This window comes from Chaetodon auriga, chromosome 19 (genome assembly GCF_051107435.1).
Source record: "Chaetodon auriga isolate fChaAug3 chromosome 19, fChaAug3.hap1, whole genome shotgun sequence".
Lineage (NCBI taxonomy): Eukaryota > Metazoa > Chordata > Actinopteri > Chaetodontiformes > Chaetodontidae > Chaetodon > Chaetodon auriga.
This window is the reverse complement of record NC_135092.1, coordinates 15349157-15360077: the sequence shown is the minus strand read 5'-3', so window position 1 is coordinate 15360077 and position 10921 is coordinate 15349157. Positions and strand designations below refer to the sequence as shown.

Sequence of the window (10921 nt, the reverse complement as noted above, 5' to 3'; positions counted from 1 at the left end):
AAGCATGGACAGATCACATTCCAGCACACAGAAAAATTATTCCTAGACCCACTGAGAACTGCACAATCAGTGGATTGGATTTCCCAAGCTCTAATCTTTGGTGGCACAAAGCACAAAGGGCTGGTCATACTGGTTGGTTAACTTCCGGTTTGCTTTGCATAACCACGATTCAGCAGGAATGTAAATAATTCATTAAAACACAAAGATGTTTATTTAGCTTTTGTTTTTCATTGACAAATGGAGCACTTTCCAAGCACATATCTCAGTTATGACACATATGTGATCATGACACCTACACCCATGCTTGACGTAATATTTCCACTTTCCAATATTCACAAGCACCAAATTTTAAGTTCAAAACAAACATCTGAACGAATAGTCATACATTCTGCCAAAGCCCCCCTCCTTGTCTCTCTGCTTCTAATTTCACCCCTACCTCCTCCCGTCCGTCTCTCCCTCCCTCCCTGTGCTTATGTGTTCTTCCTCCCTCTTACCCAGAATGCAACGGTGCTGAGCAGGCTCAGCTGAGCTATAAAAAGGCATAGCATAGGGGAGGGAGGGCTGCCGTGCAGCAGGAACTGTGCAGACACACACACACACGGGGATCCAGGGACAGCAGCCCCTTGCACTGGGATCTAGAGCCACAGCGCGAAAGAGAGGTCAGTACAGAGGACAAAGGCTCCATAGAGGAAGAGCGAGCATGAAATGACAGGGACTGGGTCTAACTTTGTCAGACGAATGAGGAAATGTCAGGGAGAAGGAGTGTGGGCAGGGCTGTTTTGATGGGATGGAGAGTGAGAATAACAGACTGTAATGGTGAACTGTCACTGGTTAGTCACACTGTTTAAAATGGTTGACATGGCCATAAGATCTGGCATTTCTACATAGTGCAAAGGCACATAGCTCTTATCTGTCATTCACACTGATGCCACTCAAAGGACATCTTAATTGTGCTAAAAAATATGTCTTGCCTTTCTTATTTTTTCCTCCACACATTCGCTCAGACATTTCATTGCAGACGGTTTGCCTTCACCAACATGTTTACATTATCCTCCATCTAAACCCATTAAAGGCCATTTTCATACAAGCTGCTCTAGCTCTTTAATTGCACTACCATGCTTCTAGCCCCAGAAATAGTCATTAACATCTGATTAGGGGCTGAGTACTATTGATTCCTGTGAGTGGAGTGCTGCACATTCAAGTGAGCCAAAGCTTGAAAATTGGAACACAAACACGTCCACAACAGCCACAGCTAACACCAAAGTGATCTCGCTCCATCCTTTCACAAACATCACGGAATATCTCCTACTGCACTGACGTCAAAGGGTCCCCTGTTCTCCCTTAAAGGGACAGTACGCTCAATTAATTTGCAGGGTGCCTTGGTAACAAACGGTACACGGAGAGAATGAACTAATGGATCATGTGCTCTGTACATTGTCTTCACCCCTGTTTTCTTCTAGGAGCAGTCAGTGAAAGCGTCATCCCCATGTGATTTTTCAGAATGGTTGACATGCTATCCCCTAACAGCTGCAGACTGACTGAGTCTTTTTTTAGCTGGGCTGAATGTTAAAAAACAGTAATAAGACAGGAGGGTGGGACAGGCGAGATGGCCTAACGTTGGGGTGGGGGTTGCGGTGAGTCCAGCATCTCCATATTTCAATTCAAGGATAGAATTACAAAAAATCACATGTTAAAATGTGTCTGCATGTATCAGGATCTCTAATACATTCTGACTTAGCACACTCAGTTGCATGGTATTACATTATGTATGTGGTCGTAAGAAAGTCATGCATTTTAAGGAGAAACAACATGGAGCCAATCTAAGTGCAACATTCATAGAGCTTTGCTCACAAATGATAAAGTCCAGTTCAAACATCTTGCCACATTTCCAGCACTGATACAGCCTGCTTTGGTACACATCACACACAACACAATCACACTGCAGCAAAGCCATGTGATGCATGTAATGTAATGCATGGTGGGTTTCATTCCATAATTCCATGCAGGATTCAGTGCAGTTCCCACAGTGAGAGTCACGTTGTTTGCACCATATTTGAACCGGGACACGTCTGACATGCCAAAGAAGCAGGGGACCCAGACGATGGCACCATAATAGGCCAGAGAGGGATTCCCAAACAGGCTCTGTGCTGACTCAGATGCCATCCTCCAAGTGACATTTACACAGACCACAGGGTTAACGTCCGCTGACATAAAACTGGACACCTGAGAAGCAGCACGACCAGTACTGAGGAGTGTTGCACAGGCAGAGAACAAGCTGATAGCATTTGCAGCACTGGTGTATACTCTGCTAATGTAGATCTTCATGGTGAACCAGGAAATTAGCTGTTGACACATATGTGTATATATATATGTCATTTGAACCATGTGCAGTATAGTATAACCTCTGCTGCAGTGCCACAGTAAAATAATTAATGCCACCTTTATAATCCCCAACATTCCTTCAAGCCTAGTTATCAATCTAGCACTATCGTGTTTGAATAGGAGGCATGTGCCACATTGTCACAAGGTCATACTGAAGTCTTATTAAATCTAATGTCTCTCCCCCATTTGTATCTCTTGTAAAGTTGGGCTAAATAAAATAGGCAGTTTATAGGGTCACCCATCAAACTTAGAAATTTAGAAAATAAGTCTTCACAGAAAGACAAATTAAAATATATGTATGTTGTTTTATCTACTTTGTTTTTTATTATCTGTATAAATCAACATTTTTCCACGACTATACTCAAAATGGAAATCAATTGGATTATTAATCATTAAAAGATTTCTTGCAACCTTATAATAACAATAATAGCAAAGATCAATAACATTAGAGCACATTTATGTCCTCCTGCATCATCTGTGGATATCCCCAGCCCTAAATTGGAATTATTGAATTGCTTTATTCCCAAGTCACAACATGACCTTGACACTGAGTCACATTTGGGCATGACATCATTGCCACTTCTCCCCACTTAACTTTTCAAAGAGATGATGGAGGCCATTGCACCTTATCTGCTCAATATTATAAACAGGTTCCTTATCTCTGGATGTGTGCCTGACTGAGGAAATGTGCAGGAATGACTGGAGCTGCACTGGAATGGTTCTCCTCTCACCTAGAAAACAGGAAATGTTTTGTTTCCAGCGGGATTTTTTCAATGATCAGCAGCTAGCATCTCCTGTGGAATGCCACAAGGAGCTATTCTGGGACCAGTTTTATTCTTACTGCATGTGTGACCTCTTTGGCATTTGGCAACACATCTTGCTTCACCATTATGCTGATGATACACAGTTATACCTTACTTTTAACCACACAAAATGAACAATCTAACCAGACTGCACTCTGTTTATCCAGTGTCCAGGACTGGATGGCAGCTAACTTCCCACAGTTTAAGAGCAACAAAACAGAACTTCTGATAGCCACTATTATCCTCTGAGCAGCATGCCAGAAATATCATCCAAGTTTGTTTTAGTAGATTAAGAAAGATTTCCAAGATAAAACATAATGCAACATAATGTTGCAGAAAATGTCATACATGCCTTGAAACCATTAAACTCTCTTTCTACCTGTTTGAACTCTCACTTACTCTCATAACTGCATAACTCAGCAGCCAGACTATTAACTAAATCAAGGGGGTCCTGTCATATCACTCCAATTTTAGCATCATTGCACTGGTCGTCCATTACATTAAGGGTGAGCGTACGTTTTCGGTTACCGTCCCTCATCTTTGTGTGAGATCTGCAGACTCCAGTGCAGCTTTTAAGTGATTGCTTCATTTTCATATTTCCTCTTTCTATGACTAGTTTATGGTGTTTCATTTTACTGTAATTACCACTGCATATCTTAATTGTGCTTGTTTTAGTATCATTAGTATAGTATTTTTTATGCGCTTCCATATATTTTCCACTTAAATTTAGGAGGTTATTCTTTCATTGGCATTCAATCCGCTTTATATGAGATAATGTCTTATATCTGCATGTTGCTTGTTTATGTGGATATCTCTTTGAATTAAATTTCCTTACTTTCATCAACATTTTACTTATTTATATATGAACTTTTTTTTGAACTTGCAACATCTGTTTATGAATGGGCTGAGTGCTGCTTGATATATGAGCTCCCATATTCCTGCAGTAACACTCCTGTCCCAACTTGTCTTTGTACTGTTGTCAACTAAGTAAATGTCAAAAGGAATTAGCAAATTACCACATTCTGTTTTACTTATGTTAAAAGCGTTCCAACTTTTTTGGCACCAGGGTTGTAAATCTAAGCTTGGACCTCACCACGTAACCTAAGAAAGTGGCCCTTTGCCTTAGTCACAAAACTGGGTTCACAAACTTCAGACCAGCAACTTCTCAGGTTACTTGATTACCACAGTGGACACGTGCGTGTGATGTGAGTAACTGGGTTGCAAGCAAATACAACAGGCAAAACTGCCGAATGCAAAACTGTATGGGAAGATGAATATCACTGTAACATAATAGTAGATATAGACAGTATGCTGCACATTACAGGTGACATAAGGTTGCATTCCAAATCCAAATAACTTCAAACATCAGTGAGTAGAAGCTGTAACGAAGATATTAGATTTACTTCAAATACATGCAAAACAGACAACAGACTTTCAGTAAAGGCAAAATCCAATTTGCAAGTACATGCAAGAATATTTGGTCATTTTGGCAAAGGCAACACCTACTGAGACAGTTCTTTCAGATGCACCTATTTTCAAGCTGTGACACCTGACACCGGCAAGCAGCTAGTTAAAGATATCTATTCAGACATGCCAGAACCAGTGGCTCCCTCGATCTCCTTCCTCATTCTTCTGTCTTTTAGTCAGCTAAAAGAGAAGTGTAAACAGGAAGCCGTGTGGCTGTTGTCTTCTTTAGATATATTCAGTTCTGTTAGTACAGAGCTCATAGGCATTTCCTGAGCAGATCAAATGTTGAGGGACTAGAATTGATGTAGTCTTGTCCTTAACTGGCAGCACTAAGCGAACCCTGTTGCTTCAATCAGAAGCTTCTACTGTTTATTCTACTGCAATAATTGAATTGCTGTTAAAGGGTGCAACCCAACATGGTTAAATATATAGCAACATTTTACCATTTGATTTACATTACAAAAATAGTATTACTCATCCTTTAAATGGAGAGATGTATATGTGAATACAGACAATAGCATTACCAGCAATACTAATACTATTAGCACTGCAGCTACTTCTACAAATGTGTGGGAGGTGAAAAACTTCACAGCATGAATTAACAGGCCTGGAACTGAAGGGTACCCAGTCCACAAAGAGCAGGATGCTGCCAGAGAAGTGGGTTTCTTGGTAACAGTGGATAATGTTACTGTATTTCACAATATACACTGTACAAATAGAGAATTTTCATTGAATACTGATTCTTTGAATACATGACATCGCTATGCAACATTTAAACGAAATGCTTTTGTGGAAATAACTGCATGACCTTGAATACAGGTAAAAATAAACAACTGAGTATTTTTTAGAATTCACAGTGGGAAGCAATTTATTTGGAGAGCCCAAGTTCATATTTGATAAAATATCAAATGATAAAAACATCAATCTATCCTGACATTAACCCCTCAAAATGAACCCTTCACTATATACAGAATGTCAGTTTACCACACAGTGGACTCACTGAATAAAGTGTGACCTCATTCAAATTCTACTAGACTTTCTGTCTTCGTCAAAATGTCTGCTACAGTGATCTGACTTCCTCTTCTGTCCTTTTCTGTCTTCAAGTTTGAGGAAGACACTCATCTAAAGCAACACAATGGCAGGTAAATAATATACCACGTAAGACTGATGAATGATGATCAATAATGAAAATGTTAAGTTGTATTTTTATTGTTAATCTTGGGTGTTAAAACGAGGCAGAGGCAGACTGTTTTCTTAGACTCTACTGCCCTCTTTTGGTGATTTTTGAGAATACAGTAGAGTCTTACATTTAACATTGCTCACAGAACAAAATACTGCACTTAGATGTGCTATTCCATATTTATTTAAAGAAATAGATCAGTACGATGTTCAATTCAATTAACAAAACCACCATGTGAAATAATGCAACTGTCATATGATATAGTTGCTCACATTACCATACAGCATAGGTAAAGTCAAAATCTTGTGTTTCCTTGTCAATTTCCTTTCTCATTTGTTAGATTTATAACTCAGACTTTTTCTGTGGTTCCCTGTGAACTGTTATACCTGGCTATGTAACATTATTAGGTGACAACAGTTGCCATGGCAACACTGAATACTAGTACAAACCTCCGGCAAAGCAAGCACAGTCAAAACAGTCCAGTTGACCAGGCGACACTGTGCTCTGCAACCTAAAACATGGGAAATATGTGTACCGCTGATTCTGCTGAATGCCTTTCCTCCGCATCTGACTATGGAGATCGAGATGGTTTGTTACAAAAGTATTTTACTTGTTTAACTTTTTATTTTTGGCTCGAAGAACTTTTCCATATCACACGTATGTGCTCATACACCTCTTTTGTTCGTGCTCGTTTTAGACAAAATTAAAGATGCCAAGATCATCTTTGTTGTGGGTGAGTACACTCACGCTCACTGAATTTTGACTCATTTTTGCACCACACAACACAGTTAACTACTGACAGCTAGTCCCCTTCATGCTATACTGATGTTTTTTGTCTTCCTTTTGCAGGTGGGCCTGGCTCTGGAAAGGGCACCCAGTGTGAGAAGGTAGTTGCAAAGTATGGCTACACCCACCTGTCATCTGGGGACCTGCTCCGTGCTGAGGTGGCTTCTGGCTCTGAGAGGGGCAAACAGCTCCAGGCCATCATGCAGAAGGGAGAGCTTGTGCCCCTGGTAAGAGACTGGGACCTATCATTTAATTTAATAACTTTCAAAAAAAAAAATGTGTGCACAGATGAGTCGGAAATATGTATGTTCTTACAATGCATGCTAATATAGTTGCCAGTTTATTGGGTATACCGACACTGGAGTTAAAAACTAATGCAGTCTAATACAACAGTCCTACAAAAAATCCAACTGTCACGAAGGCTAGAAGGTTCAGTTTTTGTTGAAACTGTCTTAAAGAGGCACTGACTGAACTTTATGGTCATTTTGGGGGATGTAGCTTGTGGTGCTGTTGAATTGCATTGCATTATACAGAGAGGTGCTCCTGTTATTGACCCTATCCTCACTGATATTAATGGGGAGGACAAAATAACAGGAACACCTGTCAGTATAATAAACTGGCACTTGAGTGTATTTTCTACCAGAAATGCTGTATCATTGTGAAGGTTGATCATAATGTCTTGGGTGTGCTTTCAGGACACAGTCTTAGACATGATTAAGGACGCCATGATCGCCAAGGCTGATGTCTCCAAGGGCTTCCTTATTGATGGCTACCCCCGTGAGGTGAAGCAGGGCGAGGAGTTTGAGAAGAAGGTAGGCATGAGATGCTGGTCTGTAATTCATCCCCGCAACAAAGAAAAAAATTTAAACCAGCAAACTGTCTTTGGTCTCAGATCGGCAAACCCTGCCTGCTGCTGTACGTCGACGCAAAAGCAGAGACCATGGTCAAGAGGCTTATGAAGCGCGGCGAGACCAGCGGCCGTTCTGATGACAACGAGGAGACCATCAAGAAGCGCCTGGACTTGTATTACAAAGCAACCGAGCCAGTCATTGCCTTTTATGAGAGCCGTGGCATTGTCCGGAAGGTGAGTACAACAGCTGCGATGGACAAAACTGAATAAATGATATATATGTGCATATATTCTCACACTTTGTGTCATCTTGCTTTGCCCAGGTCGACTCTGAGCTGCAAGTGGACGAGGTCTTCGGCCAAGTCTGTAAAGCTATTGATGCACTGTAGTAAAACAACATAACTGGATGAGCTGTGTCTGGTTGTTGTTGTTTTATTTTTATTTTGTTTATTATTTTCTCAGAGTTGGTTTCATAAGGACAAAAACATGAACAACAACAGAAATAATACTCCTCCCACTCATTTTGGTTAAAAATACTGAAGGCCATTAAGGATCAAAGATGCCTTAACTCTACTCCTACTGCAGCAATAGGACTCTACAGTTTTAAGCTCACACAACAATGAATCTGCTTAAAGCAGCATCAACAAATCTATTTGTTTCTTTATATAAAGTCTTGTTTCTGTGCTGAACATGTATGTGGATGTTTACAAATGACATGACTCTACAGAGGATGTGTCAACCATCTCCCAGCCTCTAAGGCACCATGCTCACTCTGGGGCAAACCTGCACTTTTCCCCTCTTGTTCCCTATGGAGTCCAGATTCATGGGAAAATAATAGCCTACGTTTTGATTGTGCCATTGAACAATGGCAGAGATCAGCCACTGTGGACAAACTGGTGAAACTCTGCATACATGTACTTTGACAGAATTTTTTAATCACTTTTCTCAACCATTACGGACTTCATATATTTACAACTTATATTTAAAGCACAGATACATTCTATTTTTTTCATTAAGATGTACACATGCAACATGAGTGTCTATCAAATGGTATATGTAACGAAAAGAACATTAAAGTGTAAGAGAAAAACATATATATTTGAAATTAGTTCATTGGTGGTGCCAGTGTTTGAATATTTAAAAGGTGCACTTCTTATGACATGCAATCTATCACTGCTATTCAAGAATATATTATGCATAATCCTGGAAAACCGCATAGACACACACATAAACAAGGGACTTGGACAATGCTTCGCAGTTGAAAAAGGAAACTTTTTTTTTTAAAATAACATGGTCAAGGTGCTGGAGCATGTAGACACAACAGGATGCAGGACACACAGCTGCAGCCATAGTTCACCACTGTTATTATAACTTTTCCTTTGAGCCTGTGATGATCAGCAGGTCTTCCTTTACCTCTCACCTTCCTCACACACAGACACGCACAAACACGCACACACACAAACACATACACACACACACATCCAGCTGGCCAAGCAAACACTGCAACAGGTATCCGGACAACCCTCCAAGGAGAGCTCTGATCATGACTCTGCGCTGTAGGGATTAGGAAGAGGAAAACGGCTTCTGAGGGGGGACAGGATGTGTCTATCGGAAAGTCAATCAAGAAGAGGCGTCCGTAAGCACTTTCATAAAGTCATCGAGGATGAGGCTTGAATGCTTGGAATGCCGCTCTTACCTCATAAAGGTGCAAAACAAAGGGGATGAAAGGAGGTGGCAGTGGTCTTTATCACGTACAGCAGAGTGAGAAAGAAGGACACACATGTCTGTGAATGTGGGGGAGAGAGGAAGCTACGAGTCTCCACAGTCCTGGACTTCAGGGAGTAACTTCAGCCAGTATGAACTAAGTTTGAAGATGACCCCTTGGACTACCAAGTGCAGAGCATTTGAGCATTCAACACAATTTATTTGAAACCTCTATGCGTCCATTTTGAAAATGTCTGAGCTCCTGTGGTAGTAATCCAGACAGCACTGAGCTACACCATTTTTAATTTGGTATGATATGGAACTGTCATCTCAAACCTCACTACATCTAGTCATCTTGCCTGCATGATCAAATAAAAATACAACAGCAATGTAAAGGCCCTACAATAAATGACAGGCAAGATATATGTTCAGTTCTTGATCTCTCAAAAACACTACATCAGTGCATTAAGTTTGGGTAACGGAATAATCGGCCACATGGAAAAAGCCTAGTGCATGTTCCACCTACCTGCAGCACTAATAGTTAAATCCTTGAAACAGGGTTTAGTGAGTATAGAAATGGGTTCAGAAGAAAATTGCCAATTTGCAGATGTAACAGTCTGCATAAGGCCTCCACCAAGACCGATAAAATGAGCCTAAAATGAGCATGCACCTACATAATTGTGTGTGCTAAGTGTAGCTATAGAGTCTGACATAATTATAAGGGGTAATGTGCAACCAGCTATGAATATCACACACCGGTTTGGTATCAACTTTCTCAATTAGGCTGGTAATACTAAAATAAATCAGGTGGAAAATGTACTGTGGAATATAGCAGCTCAAAAAAAAAAACATGCTCTTTGTATGCATATTATATGGATACATGTATGCATGCATACACAGTGCCTTTGTTTCTGCTGTCTGATCACTGTGCTAAATTAAAAAAGCCAGTACCCCCAAAATTAACTCCATAAGTAGGTAATGAATTCCAAAGAAAGGCTGCCTGGCTGAATGTAACCTGGTCATGCAGTCTTTCATGGGAATCATGGGGCTTACCAGTCAGTTATCCATCCATGGGCGATACAGGGACCTTCACAGCTTTAAACATGGCTAGCTTGCTGAGAAAATAACCCCCTTTTTAGACTGTCACAGACAATTACATGGGGCTTAGTGGCTCTAGTGTAAAATTAACCAATTAACTGAATCCTAACTGCACCTCCAGCAAAAACCTTGAATTACATTCAAAAGCCAGATACGATTTTTCAAATGGGATGTTTCTATAATGAAGGCCCTGTCAATTGGCTGCCTATGGGATTGCAGATGTACATTCAATGACTTTGCAAGGCTGACAGGCTTCTGTTCGTCTAGCATCAGTCTCGGATATGACCGCTGCAAAGCCATGCGTCAGATCCCCCCTTAGAGGACGATAAGGAAACGAGAAAGCTGGCGTATACACTTGATTCTCTCTCACTCCTCTCTCTATGTATTGTGGCGGAATGGCTGGCTGGCACCACAGAGACCCAGTGGCACCGTGCGGGAACCAACGTCAACCTGTGATGAAAGACGATGGCCGATTGTTTCCTGTTATTGAAACACTACTCATGGGTGGGGGTGCAGAGTTAGGGGTAGGCTCCAATAAAAAGGAAAGCCATTGAAGGAGAGTGCTACTGTAGAAGTGTCTTTTGGCTGGTCTCAGATGTGATGGAGTACCTTAAATGAAAGCCAACCGTGGCATAGCCTGTGCCTCTAAAT

At 40.9% G+C, this 10921-nt stretch overlaps 1 protein-coding gene across 2 annotated transcripts; it reads left to right on the top strand.

The window, feature by feature from the left end:
• The first annotated feature begins 550 nt into the window (after positions 1–550).
• Positions 551–8562, top strand: ak1 (adenylate kinase 1). 2 transcript variants are annotated; one of them, XM_076757887.1, is made up of 7 exons: positions 551–659; positions 5757–5794; positions 6530–6565; positions 6682–6845; positions 7314–7430; positions 7511–7702; positions 7792–8562. In XM_076757887.1, exons 2-7 carry the CDS (start codon positions 5788–5790, stop codon positions 7855–7857), a joined length of 582 nt encoding a protein of 193 aa, XP_076614002.1. In that variant the 5' UTR covers positions 551–659; positions 5757–5787; the 3' UTR covers positions 7858–8562. The 2 variants fall into 2 exon arrangements, with proteins under 2 accessions (XP_076614002.1, XP_076614001.1); XM_076757886.1 differs by lacking the exons at positions 551–659; positions 5757–5794 and adding an exon at positions 6303–6420.
• Positions 8563–10921: the final 2359 nt, after the last annotated feature.

Excerpts from the sequence above, each read along its gene's own strand:
- ak1 (XM_076757886.1), top strand. The coding sequence starts at position 6,351 with ATGGGAAATATGTGTACCGCTGATTCTGCTGAATGCCTTTCCTCCGCA. Across the intron at positions 6,566-6,681 it reads CAAGATCATCTTTGTTGTGG|GTGGGCCTGGCTCTGGAAAG; the intron begins GTGAGTACACTC and ends TTCCTTTTGCAG. Across the intron at positions 6,846-7,313 it reads AGGGAGAGCTTGTGCCCCTG|GACACAGTCTTAGACATGAT; the intron begins GTAAGAGACTGG and ends GTGTGCTTTCAG.